This window comes from Rhodamnia argentea, chromosome 3, assembly GCF_020921035.1.
Source record: "Rhodamnia argentea isolate NSW1041297 chromosome 3, ASM2092103v1, whole genome shotgun sequence".
Classification (NCBI taxonomy): Eukaryota; Viridiplantae; Streptophyta; class Magnoliopsida; order Myrtales; family Myrtaceae; genus Rhodamnia; species Rhodamnia argentea.
Genome location: NC_063152.1, coordinates 33,230,695 through 33,258,123, shown reverse-complemented (window position 1 = coordinate 33,258,123; position 27,429 = coordinate 33,230,695). Strand labels below are relative to the sequence as shown.

General features: G+C 40.1%; 4 protein-coding genes and 1 non-coding gene across 6 annotated transcripts; 2 read left to right on the top strand and 3 right to left on the bottom strand.

The window, feature by feature from the left end:
- Positions 1–2,704: 2,704 nt before the first annotated feature.
- On the bottom strand, positions 2,705–4,998 carry LOC125314507. The gene is made up of 3 exons (XM_048276900.1): positions 4,743–4,998; positions 4,421–4,537; positions 2,705–2,993 (listed from the first exon to the last, which is right to left on the bottom strand). Exons 1-3 carry the CDS (start codon positions 4,779–4,781, stop codon positions 2,814–2,816), a joined length of 336 nt encoding a protein of 111 aa, XP_048132857.1. The 5' UTR covers positions 4,782–4,998; the 3' UTR covers positions 2,705–2,813.
- LOC115748072 lies at positions 4,421–5,411 on the bottom strand. Its single transcript, XM_030684470.2, has 2 exons — positions 4,991–5,411; positions 4,421–4,506 (listed from the first exon to the last, which is right to left on the bottom strand). The coding sequence occupies exon 1, from the start codon at positions 5,354–5,356 to the stop codon at positions 5,000–5,002; it is 357 nt and encodes a 118-aa protein (XP_030540330.1). The 5' UTR covers positions 5,357–5,411; the 3' UTR covers positions 4,421–4,506; positions 4,991–4,999.
- Positions 5,412–6,792: 1,381 nt separating this feature from the next.
- Positions 6,793–6,863, top strand: TRNAG-CCC. Its single transcript has one exon. It is a non-coding gene; the product is annotated as a tRNA-Gly (tRNA).
- A 435-nt stretch (positions 6,864–7,298) lies between these two features.
- Positions 7,299–16,435, bottom strand: LOC115748060 (ABC transporter F family member 3). Its single transcript, XM_030684437.2, has 18 exons — positions 16,051–16,435; positions 15,475–15,690; positions 15,130–15,319; positions 14,754–14,962; positions 14,492–14,647; positions 13,708–13,836; positions 13,512–13,613; positions 13,226–13,372; positions 12,524–12,586; positions 12,236–12,282; positions 12,086–12,145; positions 10,900–10,982; positions 10,504–10,598; positions 10,143–10,229; positions 8,720–8,807; positions 8,453–8,538; positions 7,917–7,979; positions 7,299–7,826 (listed from the first exon to the last, which is right to left on the bottom strand). The coding sequence occupies exons 1-18, from the start codon at positions 16,252–16,254 to the stop codon at positions 7,704–7,706; spliced, it is 2,148 nt and encodes a 715-aa protein (XP_030540297.1). The 5' UTR covers positions 16,255–16,435; the 3' UTR covers positions 7,299–7,703.
- LOC115748059 (glutamine-dependent NAD(+) synthetase) lies at positions 13,839–26,821 on the top strand. Of its 2 annotated transcripts, XM_030684436.1 has the most exons (14): positions 13,839–13,850; positions 18,827–19,035; positions 19,630–19,935; positions 20,360–20,583; positions 20,793–20,896; positions 21,569–21,703; positions 22,221–22,389; positions 23,133–23,268; positions 24,235–24,373; positions 24,497–24,673; positions 25,043–25,210; positions 25,717–25,812; positions 26,084–26,212; positions 26,305–26,821. In XM_030684436.1, exons 2-14 carry the CDS (start codon positions 18,842–18,844, stop codon positions 26,509–26,511), a joined length of 2,184 nt encoding a protein of 727 aa, XP_030540296.1. In that variant the 5' UTR covers positions 13,839–13,850; positions 18,827–18,841; the 3' UTR covers positions 26,512–26,821. The 2 variants fall into 2 exon arrangements, with proteins under 2 accessions (XP_030540296.1, XP_048132848.1); XM_048276891.1 differs by lacking the exons at positions 13,839–13,850; positions 25,717–25,812 and having other exon boundaries at positions 18,681–19,035.
- Positions 26,822–27,429: the final 608 nt, after the last annotated feature.

Sequence of the window (27,429 nt, the reverse complement as noted above, 5' to 3'; positions counted from 1 at the left end):
TTACAAAGAATAAGACTCTATAGAAATTAGTAACTCAAATTAAGATTGGTAATCTAACATGAGAGGCGATTGCGGGTTAACATTGGCAAGTCGGTAAGAAAGTTTGGTAGTTTTAAAACAATTAGGGTGTTGTAGTAGATATTGCAAGGGATCATTTGGGTCCGAGATAATGACATAAATAGTTCCCGAACTTTGACCTAATGAGTATTACGATCCATGAACTTTAAATTCGTTCAATATGATCCTTGAACTTTAGCAAGGACCATATTGCACAAATTAAAAGTTTAAGGACTACATTGTACAAATTAAAAGTTCATGAACCACATCGCTCATTTGGTCAAAGTTTAAGGACTATTTATGTCATTTTTCCTTTGGGTTTATCGTGAAACTCTAAATAAGGATGCACTTTGAATATCATCTCGCGTTACAAAAGTCAATATAAGATTGTTTGACCGCGAAAGCGCGCCCACCGATTCCTCATCAAGATGTCAATTTTTGTCGGCGGTTAATGCACCCAGATTTCAAAGACTTTTTGCAAATCATCTCCTAAGTAAAAGGACATGCAAACATGCTCAAAGTCCACCTCGCCGACATGCCTAGGATACTCCAGCTACACTATAAGATGTTACGACGCGTCATCGTAATGAAGCACAAAATTATAACAATGCGGCATAAATTTGATTCCAGGCATCGCAACGAATTGCGCTAACCTCAGTGAAAAAAAAATGAGGATACCGGGTATAAACGTATCTAAGCAATCCCCCATCCTAGGTGGTCTTTTGTCTTGGAACACGAGATGGCAATCGATCGGGCTTACGAGGAGATTTTGCTCTATTTGTGATTTCATTACCTTCTTTAGTAAAGCACGATTCGTCCGTTGGAGGTGGGTGTTCTCTCCGCTAAGTTTAGCGGAACTTCCATGGTTAAGAGCTTGGCAACTTACTCTAAACGGCCAGACGGACGATTTATCAGTCACATTTCCTTTATCAACGGGATTTCAAACTTACCAATATTTACGAAAATTAACTAACACGAAAATGTTTCTCTTTTTTTTTTTTTTTGTTGGTCAGGCATTGAACAGTTCCTGTACTGGGATTTGTTTGTAGTCCGTATGGCTCGAACCAAAGAGGAAAAAAAAGATGCGATTTATAGAAAAAGGCGTAACAGCGTGAATCGCTGCATTCATGTCGCCCGGTCCAACGGAACGGGAGAAGCTAAAAGGAAGAAGCAAGGAGAAGAAGATCTTCCCTTTCCGTTAGCTGCAACCGAAGGAAGAATCGGTGTTCGATCGAAGCGGGAGGCGGTGGGGAAGGGATATTATCAAGCTCCTCAGATGTCTCTTCAGCTCCACACGGAATGGTGCTCCGATCCCGCGAGATCGGAGCTTCAGGAATTGGAACGACATCAGAAAGCGTTCATCACTGGAGCGATGCAGATCAGAGATCGAAAGAGAATCTTAATTCCGGGAACTACGCATCGCCAAAAGAAGATGCGACGAAGAATCGAGGGTCGATTTGCTCCGAGAGTCGAGCTCATCGACGACGAAAATGAAAAGATAGGACATTGAAGGTAGAACAGTGAACCCTCTCCCAAGCTAGCCCTACCTTCGGCTTTATAGCGACCGATAAGTGGATTTGGTCTCGGCCCATCTTGCCCGGACATGGGCTGGACTTGTTCCCTCGCAGGCTATGATGGCATGAAAAGTAGGGCTGTACAACCGGCCCGTTTTTACCCGGGAACCAGACCGAATCGCCCGTAGGAGCAGGCTCGGTTCCAGTGGAATCGGGCCGGTTTCCGGTTCCAAATTGGAACCGCTACTGTGGTTGTGTACTGTACCTACCCACCCAACAGGAACCGGTCGAACCTGTCTAATGAAGTTGGAAGAGGGCAATTTATCTTTTTTAAATTAGCTCAACATCCCTATTTCTCTATATTTCTATTTATTTTGTACCGATATTTTACTTTTAATCTGTTTTGGTGCTCATACTACCTTGCAGTAACTGCTATTTGTATTGATTTTGCTTTTTAAACGAAGCCAACAAATAAAAAACATGGTAGGTTTCATAATAGGTTCCAAAATAAACATAACAAATTTCAAGTTTCAAAAACTGAGAGCTGGTTCTAATCTAATATTCTCCACCCTCCCGATCTGGAACGTACACACTCTGAAACCGATCATCCCTAATAAAAAAGAACAGACGTATACACCTCCACTGCACTATTCGTAATCAATACCATCAGGGACCAGTTCAAATCTAGCTTTAGTCACAATGATATCAATGACCAAGGCATGCTTAATTTCGTCACCCTATGGTCTTACGGAGACTGCAAGCATACATGGTCAAAGGGGTCGATGGGGAACGATCGCAGCAAAAACGAGGCGCGCGTGCGCTTTAGTGCTCATCAACCATCGAATAGGTGATCCCAAACACGAGATACACCCCGATTCAATGGCTCGAGGGCATTGAGCTTGCAAGCAACGGCGCTCCCCGTAAAGATTTTCCCACTCAGTTCATTCAAAGCGCCATTCTTCCTTATCCTCGGCCATGCAAAAATCTAACCTCGTCCCTAGCTATCTTTCTCTTCTCAGACAGAAACAACAAATGCATGAACACAGTGAATATGATCCGAGATAGGTCAGACAACCTGAAAACATGCCAGGCAAACAAGTAGCACTCACCGTCTCAATAATATAAACAAATTACCCTATGATCGATATGACTAGAGAAAGTTCCGTCGAACGACGAGCGCACACGGAGAACCAGTGGTTAAAATATCAGAAAGGGCCAATTGAAGTCAGGTCCCATCTTCAGTCAGCCTAAGTTCAAGCTCTCGCAGATTAATGACACTGCACAGCAGTTACAAGTTTGAACCTCCCTCCCTCCCTCCCTCCAAAAGGACTCATCATCTGGGATGAGCATTTTGTCCTTTTGGCAATAAATCCTGGAAGCAGAAAGCTGATACAGTTGGGCTGAGGAGGGGGGACAATCAACCTGGAAGCATGGACATTAGACACGGGGAAGCGGAAGACCACAAACAGGAAGCAGCCAAAAACTAGCTGTTTGACTGAATCAGCTTTGAGCATTTATAGGTCACCTCAGGCCTCACTGTTCTTCAATTATTTTACTGGCCTCACTAAAAACATACTGAAAGACACTGCAGTAGTGACCCCTACAAACGATTCCCATCAGGGAGGGCAACTCCTCCTTATAAAAACAAGGCTACCAGGGTGAAGCCCGTGTCGTATAAGTGGAAAGGGGAAAGATTTGGGAGCATGGAATCATCCGACACTACGCTGCACAAGCAGGGCAAAGTTCCGGGGTCGACCGGCGGGGCTCTGAAGGAGAAGAGAGCGAAGCTGTATATCATTCGAAGATGTGTGTTCATGCTGCTCTGTTGGAAGGAACATGGAGATTGAGCAGAGTCCGGGCAATGCTTTCTCACCGGTCCTATTTTGTAAAGTAAGGTAGAGCTACTGATGGAACAACCTCGTAGCTTCCTAAAGTGAAAAATGTAGAGACGAAACTGGATTGAATATACATCCAGTTAGTCCTTCCGGCTCAATGCTCGAAGCCTTCATCTCATTAGTAGGAAAGTCCATGACTATTTCTCACTAAATTCTCTCTTTTCTTTTCATCTTTTTCCCTTTTCCTTTTGCAGCATTTTCTCCAAAGAAAATTCCATTTCTCATTTCTCTTAAACAAGATAATGTAGAAGTGCAAAGGCAAATTCACGCCGCACATACAGTAGAGAAACGTATACAAGAGGTATAATACATACTGAAAGAGCCAGAATTTGCTTATACGTATGAAATAGCAACTCCATGCAGCATAAACCCCAGAAAAACAGACATGCCTAAAGAGAACAGCAAAGTCTGAGGCCTGCAATGATTGTTTTTACGACAATCGTTCCTTTTCTTCCCGAATCTCATGATTGCCACAATAGTCACGGGTTATGCAACTGCTCAAGTCCTTATGAGGACCATTCTGCTTTCTGTAGTAAAATTGATCAAAAGGCATGAATGACTACTGATTTGTTCAAAAGAGAACTTCAACCTCCATATCAGATTGCTGTGTGCTACTGCATCATGACATTTCGCTGCCAAGTAGTCAAAAGAACTTCAACCCCCATATCAGATTGCTGATATAGTACTGAATCATGACATTTCACAGCCAAGTGGTCAACTTCAGGATCCCTCAGTTTAGCATCAAATTACTAATTACCGTGTGCATATATTTTACATACTTATGCAGCAACAAATCCATAAACAAACAAGACGATCACCTTTCATCTTGTGTTATATTTTTTATACCTCCTAACTTTCATCGCCTACGCACATAAATCCCCTCTATCTGTGTAAGCCTCTCTCCTACAGATTATCATTTAGATCGTCTTGCAAAGGAGTCAGCAGATCACATACCATTAGGAACAAAGTGTCCAAACCAGCAAGGGAAAGAAGTTCACTATGATTACAAGAGGCAGTCCCATTGTACCGCCAAACAGAACCTACATTTTCGAACATAGATAGATCAAACACCTGAGCAATTGACAAGGAAAATAGAGCAGCAAAGTTTTTTTTTTTTTTTTCTATTGGTCGAGCGGACAAGTTAATTGGTCTGTTCTTTTTTGTCAATGTTCCAGTAAAGGAAGGGCATTTCGAGCATTTCCTTTCTTAATTAGAATAAACGTATCCATGAAGTAAGAACAAAGGCACAGAAATTGCAAGTACATGGAGGTTCAACCTCGTTGACGATTGCGAAAACACAGCAATGATGCAACATCGGGGGGAGAAAGAGAGAGAATTAGGAGCTCAAATTATCACTATAAAGGCAGTCAAATACTATATCGTGAAAAATCCAATCACATCAACATGGGCGACCTACGAAACGCCCATTCACACAGCAGAAAACCTATAAACAAGGGGGCGATCGGTTCAACAAGACGCCGAGCGATCGAAGAACCCGAATCGCAAATCGCGAGACAGTTTTACCCAGACCGATCAGACGGAGGCCTTGGCGACGTCGCTCTGGCCGCCAGCGTCGGCGACGGGGGCAGCGGCGGGCGCTGAGCTGGGAGGAGGGCGATCCGCGGCACCGTCCTCGTCGTCGCTGTCGTCGTCGAGGTTGGCGGTAGAGACGACGACGCAGGAGAAGCGCTCGAGGGAGGAGAAGAAGGCGGAGACGACGGTGGCGCTGACCCAGCCGGCGACCTGGTCAATGGCGTCGCGAGAGATGATGGCGCCGTTGGGGTTGTTGTTGGTGTCGCCGTTGCTGTTGTTGCCGCTGGCGTAGTTGTCGGTGTTCTCTGCCATTTCCGTTACTGTGTTCGCCGGGGAGGGGACGCCTGAATTTTGCATTGGGATATACTTTCTGCCGAAATAAGAGGAGCGCGCGAGGCACCAAACAGAAAAAAAAAAGGTCGGTTAGAACGGAGGAGGTGTTTTGTGCAAGACGGGATATAAACCGTCGGATCGGGTGGGCTCCATGGCAACATAAGCAAATCAGCATCGTTCAAAATTCAACGTGGTGCTTGGTCAAATTACGCCAGTGATATACTATATACTATTTTCTCTCGAGGCGCAAAGGCATTTTTGTACAAAAGTGACCGATGAAAGATGGGAGCTTTTTCTCGATTCCAACGCAAAAGTTGACAGAGAATTGTCAAAGATGTTTTAGTTTTATCGTAATTATGATAATTCAATTTTAAATATTTATTTTTTTGTTGAGTGAGTCCTAAATCATTTATTATAATATTTTTCAATAATATTAACGTAGTTAATTTTCAATAATATTATATTTTTTTGTGAATGTAGTTAATTTTCAATAATATTATAATAATTTTCAAAATTTTATTATTTTTTAGTAATTTTTTCATGTCTTTTTTTTAGGACCAACTATTGGGCGAGGACTCGCCGTCCTATCTCAGATCCGACCAAGGGCTGCAACCCTCGCCGCGGATAGCGAGGTGTCGTGGCCCTTGTCTAGTTACCGGCAGCCTCCGGCTCGCCCTAACAAAAAAAAAAAGATAGAAAAAAAATAAAAATACATTATTAAAAAATATCAACGTCGTCTCTTGCCACGCGAAATGGATTGAATTGGTACAAATGTAAAAGATTTAGAACTCAATTGACAAAATATAAATTTAGAACTGAATTGACATAATTATAATAGATTTTTTGATAATTTTCATCCAACCTTTAAAACTATCATTTCGTTTTTCCTTCCCGAGTTGGGTTTGAGTTGGACTTTACATTTCAAAGAAGAAATGGGAGCGATATTTGAACTTTCAATCTCCATTGTATCGAGATACAAGTGTAAAAGACTAATTGCGTTATCTTACTTCGATCGTATTTTTCTCCCGAAGACGACCGGAGGGAAGTTTCCCCCCGGGAAATAATTGGTGGGCTTCTTCATAACATCTTATGCGAGGAAAATCCTTTCGGAGCTCCGCTATCTTTGGCCTCGCTATCATCACGACCGACCTCATCGTGCCGCGATTGATGTTGATCTCGAGAGAGAGAGATAGAGACGAGCGATCTTGACGCGTCTATCATGTGATATCACGAACAAAGTTGAGTCCAAGAGAGAATGAGGAGAGAGCGCGGGCTGTTGAGGCTAGGGCCAATTTTCTTTTACTACGTATTTTCCTTACTAAAGTTGCATATGAATTAAATCTAAATATGCAAGCATCAAATAAAGACCTGTAAGAGGAATTGACCAGTCTTGCCTCTAGAAAAACGTGAACAAGAGATAGGTCATATAGAGTATCCTTAGAAAGGAAAGTCGTGGTACAGCGCATCTAGTGTAGTGGTATCATAGTACCCTCCCACGGTACTGACCGGGGTTCGATTCCCCGGATGCGCAAACGTCGCATCCCCTTTTTCTTTTTTTCCTCATTTGTTTTAAATTCCCCTGAATGGTTTGGAATTGTTTTCTGCCCTTCTTTTTTTTTTGGTTTAAAGCACCCCCCCCTTTTTGCATGAATGGGAAAAAGGTTATTATCTAACAAATCCAGGTACTTATACAAAATATCATTGTATATGATTTTGCATTACAGGTACTGAAAGCAATTGTGTACTTAAAAGAGACGCAAGTACAAACAGTAGTAGACCAGGAGGATACTTTCATAATTAATTTCTCTAAACAGCGCCGAACAGCGAAAACGGGGAAAATATTTTCGCAAAGCTAATTTTTCGTGAAATAGACCCTTAGATGCCCCTGACATAGAAGCTCTTCTTCTATTTTTTTCTGGAGGGATCAATATGGAACAGAGAAGCATTTAGACATCCACGTGAAAAGTCGTGCTCACTGTCTTGCAAAATAGTATAGTGTGCTAAAAAGGTTCTCTCGCAAGTGATCAAATCATTTCACTGTGTATAGGGGAGACGAATTCCAGACAAAATGCGCAATGGGTCGTGAATTATACCAGGACTAGCAATCTAGATTCTTTTCTTAAGCTATTGGCAAATGACCACATACTCGATATCAAAAACTTAAAGACTCGTCCTTCCCCGAGCCCTAACCACGTATAAATGACAGACACGGGCCGATGTAACTGTGAGAACGTCCTGCGTGTCAGCAGCAATCCTCTCTTCGTCCCTTTTTGCTCGCTCTCTCTGTAGCCAGGCCTCCTTTTCTGTTTCGTAAGGTAAGGTGACCCCGATAAACATCTCTTTGCTAATAAGGAACTAAATTCACCTGATCCTACGAGGACTGAAGTATCTTCTTATAATCCCCGAAATTCCCATTGAAAGGCGCCACCCTGCCCTGGGAAACCACCCAGAGCTCATCCACGCTTCCAGATATTAGATGCTCATCGTGACTAACCTGCAAAATCGAGGCAAAAAGAGGTTGTTAGCTCTGAAAATGGTCCACCGTTGGTCAAATTGAATGTTTTGGCAAGAAAATCAATCTCACCATCAGAATTCCTCCTTGGAACAAGACCAAACCTTGAATAAGCGCCTCCACGGCATCCAAATCCTACAGTTGTGGATAACAAAAGAGTAGAATCATACTCAACCATCCTTAGACAAGAAACTAACAATTTAGCAAGAGAATTCTTTGGTAGCCACTGGTCATTAAAGCAGAAGTTAAAGTCCTCATTTATAAACAGATAAAAGGTCCACATAAGTATATGCAGAACTCAATACCACCTATAGGCACAGATGTCGGAACTTTTTGGTATTATAGATGACTGTCATTCACACTGATCGGGCTGGCGTAACCGTTCTATTCCAAAAACTTTGCTACATGGAACAATTAGATTGGTTTCTGTTACATTTTAAGTTAGATGTATGATGACAGATGATCACTGATTGGTTGACTGTATTTTCCACAAAGAGATCAGATTCCGAAAAGTTCAATTAGCGCAAGGACAATAACAAGCTAAATGAAAAGGTAACCAAAGTCATAATCATAAGAGGAAAAGGGTGGAGATAGATGAATGAACTTACCAGATGATTGGACGGCTCATCAAGCAAAAGTATGTGAGGTTTCTTGAAAGTTATCTTGGCAAATGCAACTCTGCTTTTCTGACCGCCTATTTACATGGTCAAAGCACAATGTAACAAAGTATCCTTCTAAGGAAAAAAAAACAGAGTACACAGTACAATTCACATTGCGAATTAATTTAACCTCTAATGGAGCTTCATGATGTTATACAAAAATCACTTCACCTAAAAATTTACATTGCAAGAGTAGCAGAGAGGGAGGAGATGTACCAGACAATGTATACATAGGTTGAAGAGCAAGATTTCCGGTTACACCAAAGGAACCCAAGTGAGCTCGAAGCTTTTGATCAGGAACTCCCTGCAGGAAGAATGCCACAGAGGAAGGTATTTTGAGATAAAATGGCACAATGTATGACTAACTCATCATCTGCGATGGAGTAAATGACAACAACTGATACTTTAAAGAACTGAATAGATTGCCCCAGAGGTCACTGCTGACCGTGCAAACGCAGAGGCAGGCAGCATATTGATACAATCTCAACCAAACAAGCATAAGTCTATTAGCTAAAAAATTTCTACCAAGCAGTAAGTAATAGTTCCTACCCACCAGAGATAAAGACCCAAATGGAAGGTGATTTAATGAATATCAATGCTGTCATGAATTGGAGTTCTATTGAAAGCTTAAAGCCATGAGCTGCACCGGAATTTATCCCAGTCGACCCACTTAATGCTACGAAGGATCATTCTCAATAGAAAGAAGGTTGTCAATTCTAAAGAAAACCATAAAAATAAAAAGCTGTGTTCCCTTTCTTCACATTCACACCACAGCTTCCACATATATAATCACAATTTAGATTTAAAGCCCTCATTATGGTGGTTGGACTCTCCCTGAAAGACAAGGACCAAATGACAAATGTTTCATAAGTGTTTCTTCATCCATGTGGAGAATTAAAGAAAGATCTCCCTCTAAGTCCATATAAAAAGAGGCATTTACCTATTATAGAGATGTTGCTATTTGATTACTATTATATTACTTAATAGTATTTTTCTACTTTATATACTGTATTCCTTTAGAGTGGATGCTACAGAATGTTATTGGGATAATGACATAAATGGTACTGGAACTTTGGCCCAATGTGCAATGTGGTCCCTGAACTTTAAATTTGTTCAATGTAGTCCCTGAAATTTAGCCCAATCTGCAATGTCGTCGTCGTCGAATTTTTAATTTGTTCAATGTGGTCCCTGGGCTTTTGGTATATATGCAATTAAGCACTTGGATTGTATGAAAATGTCAAATGTTGTCCTTCCATTAATTTGAGTTTAGGGGCAGCAGTGGACATTTGCATACAGTCTAGGGATTAAATTGAACATGTATCAAAAATCTAAAGACCACATTGAACAAATTAAGAGTTCAGCAATGGCATTGCATATAAGATTAAAGAGCAGGGACCACAATGCACACTGGACTAAACTTAAGGACTATTTGTGTCATTTACCCGATGTTATTCTTAATGTTCTATTCTTTTTTAAATTTTTCTATTATTTGAATATTTGGGAACTAAGACCATTCCAGTGCTCCTTTTCGCCATGCATAAACTAAACCACCAGATAACAGCAAACGCCGCCTTGAGAGGAGCAACTTTTTGTTCAGAAAATATCAATTTGCAAGACAAATAAAAACACAAGAACTTACAGGAAAGCAGTGCATCATGTATAGAAGTGGACTTGAGGACAGGTCTAGCCCGTCAACATGGTGCTGATTAAAAACAGCGATGCGAACCTGTCAAACATCATATTTAAGCCTAAAGAATCAGACCAAAGGGAGAAAAAAGCTCCACACTAGCAAAAATTGAAGTAACGTTGTCAAGTACTCTTCTTAAGTCTGAGATAATCGATGTGAACCAAATTAATAGTCACCATTCATAATTACTGATGAATTTCGGAAAGATTTAAGTAAACAAGCAAAATTCTTGTACCGTGCATGTCGGGAAAACAACAGTTGCAATGTAAACAGAATATGTAGAAGCATGATCAGTTAAAATAAGACAACACACCTTCGCCGAACGGAAAACTGTCCCAGAACTCGGCTGTAGTTCCCCGGCAATTAGTTTGAGTATTGTTGACTTGCCAATGCCATTTGGCCCGACCACTATATAACAATAAACACTCTTTAATTAGTCAGAAGTCCAGAAAATGATAGACGCAGCATGACATTAAGCACTGCACACAATACATCAAATGTTTCTATTAAATGTGGGTTTCTGTTTCAGAGTCGAACTTCATACTTCCAGAATGACGTGCACTTGTTCAAATAGTAGAATAAATGAGATAGCACTATGTCAGGCTTCATATTGGGTCACAACTCTTGTGAACAAAAAAATCCGAAAAACTATTCAAACTGCAAATAAGTAAAATAAAGAGTTACCCCTCGACAGTAAAATCATGCTTACTTGCAATGCGACTGTCTAGATCTATGCCAAAGTTCAAATTCTTGAACAGTAGGGGCCCACCAGGATAACCAAATGATGCATCACTGCAACCAAGTACAAAACTGTAAAACGAAGAATCCAAGCAATCCTAGTATATACACCTCCCATCTTAGGGAGAGAAACAAAGGGAAAGGGAGCAGCATCCAGCCCTATAAGCCAACTAGAGAAATCACATTCCATTAAAGGTTTCCATTAAACTCGGCAAGTGCACATAAGAGATGGTGACATAGAGGATAAGCTATAAGAATTCAAAAAAAAAAATAATAATAATAATAAATATCACAACTACCTGCAAAAGTTGAAGTGGAATATCGTGGTTGCAAATCATTTCGTATAACATCACCATATACCCCTAGAAGTATTAGTTATTATGGTATCTAGTTTTACATCAAAAGGAAAAATATGGAGGGCGTCCCACTAGTTTGCCCTTCAATTTTTCCGCCTTTAACCCTTTTTAAGTTAATCCTTGCTCTTTCAATCAGCCTTCAACTATAATCTAGTTTGTAAGTCATCCACTAGCAAAAAATACGATATCTCTTGTGTAAACTCCAACTGCCTCACGAATTGGTTGTTTATATATGAGTCACGGAGGGCATAATGAACATACCTTATGGCATGAGTAGATAAAAGTATAGGCATCCCTAAAATAGGCAATAAATTTAATTTATAACGACTACTTACTAGGGAGTTCAAATATAATGCCCTAAATTTGGACTACAGAGAGACTTGAAGACAGCAGGGCTTTCCGTTTATGCTAATTTGATTAAATTTATATATAGTTTCTTGAACTTGAAACTCAACTTCTTGGTGCGTATTGGTTATTGACTTATAGTAACTCATTGAGCAAAGTAACTCATTGAGCATTTCTCCTTTCGCAATTGGCACCTCTCCAATGAACTACATGCAGATACACTGGACGTTCATAGTGGGTAACAGCCACACATTATGGTCGTGAAATTGGAACCCTCCACACCAGGTCCGATAGACACACTTAATTTAGTATTTTTCTTCGTCAATACCGACATAATAGATGTTCATTTATTGGACATCTTAACAAGATTTTGCAGAATCATGCACATTGCAAAACCCCAAAACTAGTATGAGCACATAGATGATGACCAATAAGCTGTTGCAGTACAATCCCAACCTGAAACTGATTATCGGAGGGCCAGGCCTATCATCAGGTGTTGGAAATTCAAACTTGTAGCTGCAAACGAAGGACAGACAAGATGCAATTATTTAACAGTCAAAATTGATAGTAAAAGGGACAAGTCATAAACAGAAAGATTGAGCATACTCAGGGTCATTGACAACTTCATCCACATGACCCAGACGGTCCAATGCCTGAAATTAAATGGCTATTTGGTGATATAGCATTGTGAATAAAAGCATCTAGATAAGCTAAAACAATCGAAATTACAATAAGATTTTCTTTTGTTGACTCAAGAAAACTGTTGAATGAAATGCAGCCTTTTCATGAAGAATTTTAAGTGAACTTCAGCAAAATGCCAAGAAAGCGGGACCCAGAAACACTTAGGAGAAAGAGAGAGGAGAAAGGGGGGGGGTTGTGTTTCAAACATAATACCTTGATTCTTGACTGAACAAGCGAGGCCCTCTTCGCGTTATAGCGGAACTTGTCAATGAAGGCCTGGAAATTGCACTCGTACGTGTTAAAAACGTAACTCATACCTTTCTTCTTAATGTAAAAGGAAATTCATCACCAATTAATGGAAACTATAGGACCGAAGAAATGAGAATAAACTCTTTACCCAAAAAAAAATGAAATGAGAATAAACCATCCAAGAACATGAACATTTGCAGACCTTTTAGCCTAACATAACAGCATATACCTATCGTCATCTAAACTTGAAGAAAGAGATAGGCAACAGATCGACCTAAACTCTAAGCAGAATGCAGACCCCAAAGGTTTCAACTTAACCAGACTAGTGTTTTTTTTTTTTTTCAACAAGCCATTTTCCCCCATAAAGATGAGTGATTGAGCATGCATTTACGATATTAGCTGATTGAGAGAGGCTTCTCAATTGTGTAGTTACAAAACGCAGAAGTTATAAAAAGTATAGGACAAAATCCTTTTCCTCTAAGAAGCTTCATGTATCAATTGCAAACGCAAGCCTCCTAAAAAAGACGATGATTGCTGCACAATAGCAGAAAGGCAACAGAAAATGTAATTTCATCAACTAAAGAAAACCAGGAACACAGTTACCATGAAAAGAAAACATGAAGTTTATGGCATAGTTAAAAAACTAGCTGTAAGCATAAAGCACACCTGCATATGTGCTCTCGCTCGTTCACTAGACTCAAAAGCTTTCTGTTGGTTCTTAAGCTGTTCCACTCGTGTTCTCTCAAATGTGTCATAATCCCCTTTGTAAGTAGACAATTTTTGCCCTTGTAGATGTATAATATCAGTCACTACCTGAGACAGTAAAATTATGTTAGAAGGAAATGTCAAGACAAATGTGACTATGGGAGTTGCCTATTCAATATTCCAAGCTTCCAGGAATCACATCTTAAGAAAGTAAAGAAGGGGAAAAAGAAAGCTGAAGAGTTCTTACAGTGTTCAAGAATTCCCTTGCATGAGAAACAACAATAAAAGTCTTCGGCCATTTAACAAGATAAGATTCCAGCCACAGAACGGCATGAAGATCAAGATGGTTCTACATAAAGACATTGCACAAAATCATTATAATTTTATTTCGTGTTATTTTTTGATAAAGCTCAAACTTTGAAAGTGGTTAATCAGGGACACACTGTAGGTTCATCAAGCAACAGCAAATCAGGCTCAACAAATAGTGCCCGAGCAAGTGCAATTCGCATTCTCCATCCACCAGAAAAAGTTTTTGTTGCTTTATGCTGCATTTCTGGAGTGAAACTGAGACCCTGGAAATTTGTAGGTTTCAGAGAAGAATCAGTCTAAAAAACAAAATTGATACAGAAACAAAGCCGACCGGTGGATCATATCTGCAAGTGGGCCAACATGCATAATCACATGAAGTATGTATATTTATTCCTGAATTTGTATTCACAATTTACACATGCATACTCACAACTACATGTTAGTCCTCCCAAGAAAAAATCAATCAGATGACCCCATCTTGCTCCTATTTCACAGATTAGATTGCTTTAGCATATACCAAACTACTATAGTTAAAGATATTTCCAATAAAACAAGGACCAAGAGCACCAGGCAATATCAGAAGCAAGAAGTCTGAAGCAGCCCCACTTTGTCATCGGTACAGGTTGGTATGCTCAATGAGCCCAGTCAAACATATATAGCAAATGTCCACTTTCCCAAACCTTCCTCCTTAATTTCATTTTTAATCAAGAAAGGAGCACTTTCATCCTATTTTCCAATTTTCAAAGGCAGTATATCAATCCCCTTCCTTACACGTTCAAGCATCATTCACTCTGTTCAATAATCTCGTGAAAGCCAAATCTGACCTCAACAATGATGTGGTAGGATGAACAAGAAAAGTCTTATGTGTAAGCTGTGTAGTTTGTGAACCTACTTAGCCAAAAAAAATTTAAGACTCACCGCTAGAATGGAAGCTGCCCGAGCTTCTGAGGAATCAGCATCAATAAGCTCAAGCCTCTTGTATATTTCTTCAAGTCTTTGTGAAATTGCATCTGCATTTGGCCCATTTAGATCCCCATTTCTCTTTTCACTGACACTGAAAAGCTCCAGTTCTCTCTATTAAGAGAATCACATTAGCCCACGGATAAATTTCAGGAAAAGAAAAGAGAAAAAAGGGAAGGCAGGATATCTCAACAAGCAACATATCTCAACTTTTGCATACCTGCTGGGTAACTAATCGAGCTTCTTCTTGCAAGAGCTGTGTCCTTTCAACATCAGTGTTAAGAACACATTGTAAGGCTGTGGTATCATCACCAGCCACTTCTTGCTCGACATGTAATATCTGGCAATTTCGAGGAATACCCTCGATCGCATGCATAGCCAAGTGCCTGAGGAAAGTTGTCTTTCCAGTACCATTTCTACCAATAAGGCCTGAAGATATGGTACAGAAGCAACCATGAAGTCTTAATCAGCACTAACCACAAGTTAAAGAGATTTATCAATCCATATACCTTTCAAAGACATTATATTTTCTCCTCGCTTTTACTGTTTCTACAAGTGGGAAAGTGATTTTTATTTGAAAGGGAAAGCAAACTCACCGTAATGCCTTCCAAAAGAAAGCGTTATGCAACCGTCTACAATGAGATCACGACCACCCACAGACACATTGAAATTTTCCAAATGGATGTCCCTGAAAGCTGGTCCGGTACCACCATCATGATTTACAGATACAACAGGCATTCCAGCTCTGACTGCTTCCATCTCTGCCAAATGCATTTGGTATTCTGCCTAAGAAATCATCCAAAAGGAATCATTACAAGAATACTGAAAATGTTCCATCAGCTTTATGCATCTCAATCATCATGACAAACCAAAATTCACCACAGTATTAGGTGAGGGGCAGCAAAATCAAACACACGAAGACTAGGGAGTCAAATCACTACCTCTCTCTGCCGCTCCTCCTTCCTCTTTTTCCGTTCAATCTTCTGTCGATCGCGCTCAGATAGAATAGGACCATCAAAGACCTCTTGTTTCTTTTTAGTAACCACCTCCTCATCCATTCCGTCATCCATTCTAAAAGGCGTCGCAAGACTCCGAACTGTCGGCTTAGCTTTAACCAGACCATGCTTCCCAAATTTCTCAGTCAATTTGCTGCAGACCTATCACAAATTGTGCAAATGACGAGACAGAAGTTCAAGCTCATCATCACCTCATCGTCACGTCTCACCAGTCAGGCAAAGAAAGCACACTCCACATTCCGCAAAGGCCAAAAGATAAAACTCAACACACACAATGCCTTTCACTCAAATGCCTTTGCCGCCAACGATAATATTGACATCTCGCGAACTAATAATATCATGCTTGAACAAAATCGAACGGCTCTACTAAGCATGAATTGATCGAACAACAGCTCGTTGAACGTCCGACTGTTACTTTACCACAACAAAATCGCAGAAGAAAAGGAAAAAAGGAAAAAAAGCAGCCGAATCGAACTGCTCAACGAAGAATCCGGAATGTACCAGGCGACTTTCGTCGAAGTCGGAAACGCATTCGGCGCCGACGAGGAGCTCGCCGATGGCCTCGAAGGCGCCGTCGCCGTCGTCGCCGAAGTCGAAATCCTCGTCGGCGAGGACGTTGACGATGTAGTCGACGATAGGTTGATCCACATCCTGGAGCCTCGGGCCCAGCACGTCGTGAACGATCGAGCTCGCCACTTCAGTCATCCTTCGGGGTGCAGGGTTTTTGCAGAGACTCGGAAGCTGAAGGGAGCGCTTCGGCTTCGTGGGTTGACAGGCACGGGGGCGGATAAACTGCGCGTCGTTTTGAAGCTCTGATGTTTTTCTTCGGTGCTGTAACGGCAGCCGAAACGACGGGTCGTTCCGGGATGGTTTGGGATGCGCACGACCCAGGTGCTTTTGATACGGGCGTGAGGTATCGTAACTTTTAAACTTTCTCAATTCCGCTCCCCCTCCCCCACTCTCCTCCCCCCCCCAAAAAAAAGAACTTTCTCAAGAAATTTTTATTAGGATAAAAATGCCCATGCAAAAACCCCATTTTTTTTCCTCTTGTCATCGAATAACTTACTGGAAATTTGAAGCAATAATCAATGATATTAGATGGTTAACGATGATAATAGACTCAAAAGCATATATCTTAATAATAATTAATCGTATGGTGAAAATGATATGTTGCGAAATTAAGAACATAAACGTCAATAACAATTTTACAACATCATCATGGGTCTTTTTTGTTATTTCGATAGTCACAACAATTTCTTATGATCATTTGCGAAACATACCAATTATTAGTAGCAACATGACAACATCTTCAAATGACGCGTTGCCAAACGCATACACTTTGATGCAACATAGTAGAACACAACCTCAACATAACAGCAGCTGTACCAAACAGACTATCTGCTCAATCCAAGTTGAGATTTAAGGCACCGGACCACAAACTTACAAGTTTAATTATTAATTAGGAAAAATACCAAAAATATATCCGAGTTTTCATTTTTTGACCAAAAAAAAACTTTTTTTTTTAAATTACAAGTTACAGGCTTAATTTACTAAAAAAAAAATCATTTTAGGTTGAATTTCAATTCTACCCCAGCCGTGTTTTTTTTTTCTCTAAAAACATGATAATCTAAAATTGCCCTCATGTCTGAAATTGCCACTAACTTCTTCAAAATAATCAATATAGGGATAATTAGAAGGCATTATCAGAACCGTCATCAAAACGAAAGTGTAATCGAGTCTCAAAACTTTCAAAGGGTTCGATCAAATCTCAAAACTTGTCACGAAAGTATTATCGAGTCATAAAAAGTTATCAAAAAGTATAATCAACGAAAGGATTTGATTTCGTTGATTTGATCTATTTCGGGACTTGATTGCATTTTTTTTTAAATTTCAAGACTTAATTGCACTTTTTGAAAGTTTCGAGACTCGGTCGCACTTTTTTGACAAGTTTTAGGGACTTTCACTGCAATTATTCATATCCTTAAAAGTTTGTCCATAAGGAAAGACAGCCCTGCTTTCATATTATTTGGACTTCACGTGAGATTACGTTAAATATGAACAACGCCCCCAATTTCTTAGATTGTTTCGTGCTCGCTCCACGCAAAGAGGAAGAAGGCTCCCCGAACATTCAACAAGTCAGATGCCAAAGACCCTTTTACCAAACTCATATGAAAAGTCTTTCGACCAGGAAAAAAAAAAAACCCTCATATGAAAAGTCTTTCGCTATAAAAAATTAAAAAAAAGAGAAGAAGAAGGTCATGTGAAAAATTCAACCTTTTCTTCGTAGCCCCGTAATTCTCAAGTCATTAATTGAGGAAAAAAATTAAAACTCAAAAATAGTATTTCATGTTTTGTCCAATGACCGTGCACATATTCATTTTTTTTTTATCGAATATTATTCATTTGCCTCCAAATGAAATCGTACGTCGAAATGACCGGATGGAATTCCCTTGCAAAACTCATTTTGGCACCTTGCTTAGAGTTTTGGTGGTTGTGAAAATTTAGGATTTTTTCTTTTTAGCAACAAATTTAGGAGTTGGAGACAATCAAATTCGAAAGGGAAGTTCTATTTATGTAAGCAAAGTATGGCGATCCCAAATCTATATCCTAATCTAGTTTGAAAATTTCCCTACAAACTCATTTTGGCATCTGGTGATAGATCTATTCTTAAGGGATGAGAGTTTTTTTTTAGCTACGTAGTCTGTTTTGTTATATGCTTTATGGTATCTGTTTTGTTCTGCAATTATTTGAGATTTTCTAGGTTTGAAATCCTTGCATGTACTTCTTAAGTATTATTCTGCTTAATGAATGAAAATTTTCTTTCAACAAAAGAAAAAAAAAGAATAGCAATCTCCATAGATAAAACTTATATATATGTATAAATATAAACATATGCATTTTCAAAAATAGAGATATGCAGGAGAAAAAATTATATCCGTCAACGTCAAAGGTAAAAAAAAAAAAAAAAAAGATCTCTCTATGGTGCGAGTGGACACGAGTCCAAAGTCCACGGAGGATCCGACGTGTCCACCCGGGAAACCGAACCCGTCCAACGGTCCAGGACCCTCCAATACGGCAAATGTCCCCCTATTTCATCTCCGAAGCCGCCATTCGTGAAAATATTCCCAACGCAAGGCCTCAAGATTCCACCCTCTCCACTCCACATCGGTCTCCAGAATCTCCAAAGGTGAATCACGAACCTCTGCCGAAAGATTTCAGCTTCCGATCACGCTGCCCGTTTGGTGATTGTTCTCATTCCCGTGTCGGAAATCCGCAGGTAAGGTGTTCGACGATGAGGCTGCTGAAGGTGGCGACGTGTAATTTGAACCAGTGGGCGATGGATTTCGACTGCAATATGGAGAACATAAAGGAGTCGATTGCCAAAGCGAAGGAAGCCGGCGCGGTGATTAGGCTCGGCCCCGAGCTGGAGATTACTGGCTACGGCTGCGAGGACCACTTCCTTGAACTGGATACTGTCACTCACGCGTGAGTTTTGCTTGCCTCTCGTCGCTTCACTTTCGTGTCCTTTTTGGATAAACTAGGCGGACAAACGTTTCCAAGTCTGCAGTGAGCGGTTGTTCTTGGATTGGAGTAGATTCTGCCGGAGTGAGTAGCATCTGGTGGATTGATCTGATCGAGTAGTATTTTTCTATTTTTTGAGGGCATTATGTAGTTTTGCAGTGGGAGAGAGTACTTTGTGATTGAAATGTGTAGGCGTGGTAGCATCAAGAGAGCCGGTGCTTGGCTAAGTTAGCATTGGATTGTGAAATTCATTTAGTGGGGTTGGAATTCATAGAGATTGAGGTGATATATTGCTTTCTCACTACTGGCCGTCTATTTGGTATCATAGTGATTGGGGCAAGTTGGCCGTCTTTTGGTATCATTCACACTCACTACTGGCCGTGTCTATTTGGTGCACTGAAGGTCTGCATCTTTTTTATACAGTTCACATCCTATAAAATGTCCAAGCACGAATCTTTTGCTTGGAAGTACAAGGAGGGAATTACTTTTCAACAATTTCACTTCCCATATTACATCTTCTCTCGATTAATGTTGATGTTGGGTTTGGTGCTCTTTCAGGTGGGGATGCTTGAAGGACCTTTTACTTGGCGACTGGACCGATGGAATTTTCTGCAGCTTTGGTATGCCTATCATTAAAGGATCAGAGCGCTACAACTGCCAAGTTCTTTGCATGAACAGAAAAATCATCATGATCCGCCCAAAAATGTGGCTTGCAAATGATGGAAATTACCGGGAACTTCGGTGGTTTACACCATGGAAGCAAAAAAACCAGCTTGATGACTTTCAGCTTCCCATTGAAATAGCTGAGGCCGTGTCACAGAAAACAGTACCTTTTGGATATGGATATATACAATTTTTGGACACGTGAGTCGCAGAATTACTTGCCCTATTCGTGTCCTCTCTGTTCTTGTATCACATATCTCTACAACATGTGTCTTCCTCTTTCAAATTTGCAAAGATTCTGGATGGCATGTTTGGTTTTCGTTATCTTTGGGTGAAAATGCCCTTAGACAATGGATGCTATTGAGGAGTGACGGAATTGATCAAGGTTGTTTTACTATGCTACATTTGGAAGGGTAGACATGCCACTTGCAGTATAATTGAGGTGTAATCCATTTTGCAATGGCTATCTGGCTAGCATCAAATCACTGGGAATATGATTCATGTCTATATCCATAAGGCTTGTGGGATAAATAGCATATCTCAAACTTATTGTCACGTTCTTTCATCTTTTCAAGCCTTTTCAGCTCGTGCTTTTTAATTGAGAATTTCCGTGCACTTTTGACAGGGCTGTTGCTGCTGAAGTTTGTGAGGAACTGTTCACTCCTTTGCCCCCTCATGCGGAGCTTGCTCTGAATGGAGTTGAAGTGTTTATGAATGCAAGTGGAAGTCACCATCAACTTAGGAAGCTCGATGTCCGTCTTCATGCTTTTATAGGTGCAACTTATTATCGGGGTGGAGTTTACATGTACAGCAATCATCAAGGATGTGATGGTGGCCGCCTATATTATGGTACATGGCATGAATGCCAACTGTGAATAATGCCAACTGTGAATGACTACTGTCCTTTCATTTCCTAATTCCCATCATGCTTTTGATTTCTTAAGTACAGACAATTCCTTTATTTAGGTAGTCATTCTTTGTTGTTGTTGTCATAATTAATCTTCGATTGAACTGTCAGATTTTAATGTTATTGATGTTGTTGCAATTTCTTAATTCAGATGGATGTTCCTGTGTGATCGTAAATGGTGATGTGGTTGCTCAAGGATCCCAGTTTTCCTTGAAGGATGTTGAGGTTGTAACTGCTGAAATCGATCTGGATGCGGTAGGCTTCACTGCGACACTACTTTGATATTTTATGTACAAACATTGTGTAGGAAGTATCTGAATATTCAATTTACTTTACTTATATACAGATGCGCATGTGCACACATATATAAATACTTTTTAAGTTGCAGATACCATTTTCAGCGTATGTACACATAGCCTATGAACTTGACTCTGTGTGTGTGGGAGGGTGGGTGTTTTTTTTTTTTTTTTGTTGTTGGGGTTGGGGGATGGGGTGGGAAGAGATAGTATTGCCTTTGATAGGCTAGTAGATTTGATTCAAGGTGTTACTTTAGAACTCATTCTTTTAGACAAAATCTTGATTTTGATTGTGGATGAGTGTCTTGTATATTACACTGAAACCATTGACCATATGAAAACACTAGAGACACTGTAAAGGGTACGAGCTGCGATCTCTGACGGGATGACATGATCTCTGGCCTTCTTCTTGTTAGTTGATTATAACTTGTGTGGCAGTTGGCAAATGCACAAGTCCAGAAATAAAAGAATTTAATGGATTTTGCACCATTGATGTTTTGATTTTATATGCTGTAACAAAAGAATTCTTTTAATTACAAGGAAAAAATGGTTATTCGCTGATATCCTGTGTAATTGATGTTAACTTTTAAATGGATTTGATAGACTCCTCAACTTGTGAGATTGATGGCAGGTTGCTAGTTTTAGAGGATCTATTAGTAGTTTCCAAGAACAAGCAAGTGCTAAGACTAAAGTACCATCAGTAGCAGCGCCTTACAATCTTTGTCAATCATTCCATCTTCGAATGTGCCTTTCAGGTCCACTAAAGGTGAGTTCTCTTTAAGAAATGCTTGTGCTCATGATTTTCTCGCACAGACCTGGCCTTTGACCTCATATTTCTGTAAATGATTGCTAGGGAAGGTGCACATCTGTCTGAACATGAAACTCTTTCTTGCATAGAAACACACCATCTTCGATTTGACTTAATGAGAAATGGGAAAAGGGAAAGGATTTTGCAATATCTAAATATAAGAGATTCGTTGAAAAAATGTTATTGTCTCGTAATTATGTGGAGCTCATATTGCTGAGCCGAAGTAGGTTGACATGTCGTTCATTTGGCTCATTTAAAAGCATGATTATAAAATTAAGTGATTTGGCAACAAAGATAGTTCTTTTTTTTTTCAATCATATACCTAATGGATCTTGTTTTCCTTCAATAACTTCATTGACATCTTGCAGAGTTGCTGTTTCTTGCTAGTACCAGATAAAGAGTTTAATATATTCAATTTCTGTCTGCAGCATTCATTAAGTATCTGACTCATTATCAAATTGCATAATGTATACAGATCAAGTATCATTCTCCTGAGGAGGAAATAGCCTTGGGGCCTGGTTGCTGGCTCTGGGATTATCTAAGGAGAAGTGGAGCCTCTGGTTTTTTGCTTCCTCTCTCTGGCGGTGCAGACAGCTCATCTGTAGCTGCCATAGTTGGCTGCATGTGCCAACTTGTCATAAAAGGTCAAGTTTTAACAGAGACATTAATCTGCACAGATTCAACATGCCCTTCAAATATTTTTCCTCTCTTTTCAGAGATCTTTATCATACATTTTAGATTCTGATTATTTCATATTATCAGTGGATAGTTGTGAATGCAGAGTGGCTACATGTATAGATATTGAGTCGATGGTTATCATCTGTCTTTGTGGACAGACAGGATTTGGGGAATTAACACTTCTGCATTAGAAACTTCAAATTAGCCTTTTTGAGACTGTAACATAGCTTTTGCTACAAGAGACGACATGATGGCATGAGAATGGATCCATGTAGCCAGGTCCACTTGCCACTGCATAGGTTTAGCATTGATGGTTTTCAGTCATCTTCATAGACAGATAGGATTTGGGGCACTAGCACTTTTGCATTAGAAACTTCAAATTAGCTTGTTTTAGACTGTCGCTTAGCATTTGGTACAAGATTGGACAAAATGGCATAAGCATGGATCCATATAGCTGGGTCCACCTAGTGGGAAAAGCTTGGTGGTATTTGTTGATTGTGGGAGCCTGCCATCTTCTATTTGTTTTGACTATTTCAGATTGGTGTCATTAGCCAGTGTCATTGAAGTAGCTAGAGGATATCTTGTAATTTGGTTAGAATGACTAATCCTCTTGGCTGAGCCCTCTTGCAGTTTTGGTGCTCTAAACCTATTTCACAAGCCTGCACACCACCAGGCAATCTTGATAGTGTAAACTTCTTCGTGGTTGCAGAAATTGCACATGGTGATGAACAAGTGAAAGCTGATGCAATACGCATTGGACAGTATCCTGATGGACAGTTCCCCACTGACAACAAAGAATTTGCAAAGCGCATATTTTACACGGTTTATATGGGATCTGAAAACAGGTAAATTTTGCTAATTAAAGTTCTCATTGCATGTGAAGCTCCTTGACCAGTTTGTGCTTCGGTTTGCACTCAATAAAGAAAAAAAAAATGAAAAAAACAGAAGCATGTGTTTTCTCTGTAGAAATCACGAATGATATGAAGAAAATTGATCTCATGCCTTAGATGCTGTTTGTGTTACAAGTTTACTGTTCTGAATTTGGGTGGGTACGTGTTGTAGCTTTCCTTGTAGTAGCATTTGAGCAGATTTCGGAGCAGTCATTTCACGAACTTATTGTCATATGTATTTTTGTTCTTGTCAGACAATGAGATTGTTCTATTGATTGGTCAGTTGTGCTGTCCACATTTTCTGTAATGCCAAGTACCTGGACCTTACCTGAAATTACAAGTTTTTCATGGCAGTACTTGAGTAAACATGCTATCACCAGACATGTGAATTGACTGAAGGTAATGGATAGACAAATTGAAGATTAGGATCATATCTGCTCCCAACTGAGCTCCAGCTCCTTGTAAAATCTTGGTTTCTCATGGTTCCGGCCATCAAAAGAGAAAATAAAGTTACTTCCGACTGATGAACATCAGGAAGGGCCAAGTCATTTGTCAGTTTGGACAGACATTAATACCAGATCCTTGGACACGAATTAATACCTGATTCTTTGTGAAGCCTCTCTTGACGCTGATGATCGCCAAAAAGGAGGAACAAGTCATTTAATAAAGTCAAATACAAAGCTTTGTTAAGAAACGAGTAAAAGTCATGTAGAAGACAGCCATCTTGATCTATTAGGAGAGATTGACTGCTTTGTGTGCCAAAAAAGAGAAATATGGAAGACATGGTGATTACTCATTGACCCTGATTCTCAATAGAGTTAAATGGATCTTTTGACTAGAAGACCAACTTATGCGATTGTTTGCCATTCTATGTGCATTGTGAAATTTATTTAGTTTGTTAACTGGGTTTGTTTCTCTCAGTTCAGAAACCACAAGGTCTCGGGCAAAGTTTTTGGCAGATGAGATCGGTGCCTGGCATCTTGATGTTTGCATAGATGGTGTTGTCTCTGCACTTCTCTCTTTGTTTGAAAAGCTCACTGGAAAGAGACCACGCTATAAGGTAAAGTGGCATAATAGAGAAACGTGTGCAAGTCTCCTAATAAAAGCACAAAATTGTTCAGCCCGGATGCCAATTAAAAATTTCTCTATTCAAATGTTCTCAAATTCTAATTTTCTTTTGAAGGTTGATGGGGGATCAAATGCTGAGAACCTGGGGTTGCAGAACATTCAAGCACGAATCAGAATGGTCCTGGCATTTATGTTGGCATCACTCTTGCCCTGGGTGCACAACAAGTCGGGGTTTTATCTTGTTTTGGGTAGCTCCAATGTGGATGAAGGATTGCGTGGTTACCTGACGAAGGTTTATTATAACTTTACCTCCTCTTCTTATCAGCCTAAGCTTTGTACTCATTTGCACATGAGATATGTAGATTGACAGATAGATAGATGCTAAAACTATTCATATTTAGACATCCGTTCTAAGTGCTTACCGTCACAGGCCTATGTACAATTTAAGCTAGAGCGAGTTTGGACATCCAAGATCTAATGAGGATATTCCTGGATGTACTTGTGACTGTGTATGTATGCATGGATTCTGGTAGGTGGGTGTGTTTGTACAGCCATGAGCGAGTGCATATGTGCGTTTCCATTGAAAGCATCTTTTTGTACTTGTACCATCATGCTCGGTCCGTAGTAACAATCTTCATATGGTAACGTGTCTCCTTTGCAGTATGATTGTAGCTCCGCAGATATTAATCCAATTGGAAGTATTAGCAAGCAGGATCTCCGGTCATTTTTGCGATGGGCTGCCGACCATCTTGGTTACTCATCCTTGGCAGAGGTTGAAGCAGCTCCTCCTACTGCTGAACTGGAGCCTATACGTTCTGACTATAGCCAGGTCCTCCTTCAAAGTAGCATGAATAATTAATCCTTTATGATCCTTATTGAACCTCCATGTTTCCTTAGAGATCAAATGCTAGGTTAATGTGGGGGTGGTGGAGTTGTCTAATTGAAACACAGGATGATTATATCAGCTAGATTATAGTGGTTATAGATGAGTTTCACCAAAGTAGGCTCGTGTCTCTTTCCTCTGTCAAGTGAAAAACATAACAGGAAGAGAGAGCGACCATTAGTTAAGTTGTGGTCAAGTTATTCAATGAACTTCATACATCTCACTCCCTGCCATATTGTTAATGTTTTATTGGCTTCACATATGTCATCCTGATTTAACCATAAGATGTAAACCAAAACAGAAAAATGAATCGAGATGTCTTAGTTGTCTTGATAGTCTGCCTTTTTAATGCACTAGCCATTCCTAAATTGTCTTATTTTGCCGGCTAAGTTAGGATTAAAGGGAATGAAGACATCCAATTCATTTGTTGAGTCATATTTTCTTGTGCGCAGCTGGATGAAGTTGATATGGGCATGACCTATGAGGAACTATCCGTCTATGGAAGATTGAGGAAAATTTTCCGCTGCGGTCCAGTTTCAATGTTTCAGGTTTGTTCTACACTCCATTCCTCCTTTTTTTCGTTGAATTTGAGGAGGCTGTCGACATTTCAGACCAAATATATATGAAGAATTGTAATACCAAGGACATTTTACTTGGAATCTTAAACAATGGATATTTGTGGATCTTTATTGAAGTGCTTAGCCTCTGATGGACCTAATTATTAGGAGTAGTAGTTAATAAATTGTCCATTTCATGTCACATTTATGATGTTTCCTACTTGAGGACTTAATGATTTCTGCGCAATGTTGCTTACTGCAGAACCTCTGCTATAGATGGGGCACAAAGTTGACTCCTGCAGAGGTGGCTGAGAAAGTGAAGCATTTCTTCAAGTACTATTCCATTAATAGACACAAAATGACCGTATTGACACCCTCCTATCATGCAGAGGTATGTTGCTGCAGAGAGCAAGTCCCTTGTCTAACACTCATTCAAGGAAGTCTATTCTCGAATAATCACTTAACTTCTCTCGTTTGCCGCAGAGTTACTCCCCCGAAGATAACAGGTTTGATCTCCGTCAGTTTCTCTACAACGCGAGGTGGCCATTCCAGTTCCGCAAGATTGATGAACTCGTCCAGAAGTTGGACGGTGACAAGATTGTGATCAAAGAATCGACCTCAAGTACATCAGATGGAGGGGGGATGGGAGTCGTGGCAGCAGGCTCAGGGGATCCTAAGGCCGGTGTTTAACTCGACCAAGATGGATTCCAACTCCTGTGTTTCCAAAAAATGACAAAATAATAATAACCATTCTTGCTCTTCGGATGATCCTGTCTGGGTGAATTGATTACACTAGAATCCTTCAGTCCTTGTCATATACGTCAATATTCATTCCATTCCCAACCTGTCATAACAGCCTGTAACTACTCGTAAGCCTGAGTATTGGCTCTGCATTCTTTGATTTGTTTCAGCAGCGAATACTGAAATTGTACACGAGCACATTTAAGGGAAAGACGATGAGTAGCCGAAAATAAACAAAATGGTGACCATCCTTGTGGTCCTTGGTCGTCCCAATAAGACTCCAATCTTGCTGACGTGCGACTTTGAATAGCACCCTCACAATACCCAACATATCACACAACCCAGAACGTTCCATTCATTTGACAAGAGTTGAATCCCACCGAGATTCTCATAGACGGAGAAGAAGATGCCTTTGATAGTGAAGACCTTCCCCTTTCAAATTCTTCCAGGGAAAGACTCGTTTTCTTAAGGGCCAATTTCAGATAGGGTCCAGAAGCAGAGATCTGCTTCACAATGGTACAGAACAAGAGACAAACCAAAATATGAATGAAATACACATCAAGCTCACCCGCATTACAGCGCAACAATAGTAGATCAAACGAAAAAGAAACAAATAGATAAATCATTGTTTCTTCTTCTTTGGTTGGGGAAGTTCAAGGAGTCTAGCGATACGCGCCATTAAACTGAAGAGGGAATCCCGAGATTAAAAGTAAATGGCAAAGTGAGAAGAAGGCAATGCCGAATCGCAGCCAGGGAGAATCACTGGAAATCGACAACAAGCGACGGGAGGAGAGCAGGTTCTTACGGGGTTTGTCACGACGAAAAGTCACGGGCGGTCTCTTCTTTCTCTCTCTGATATGATGATGA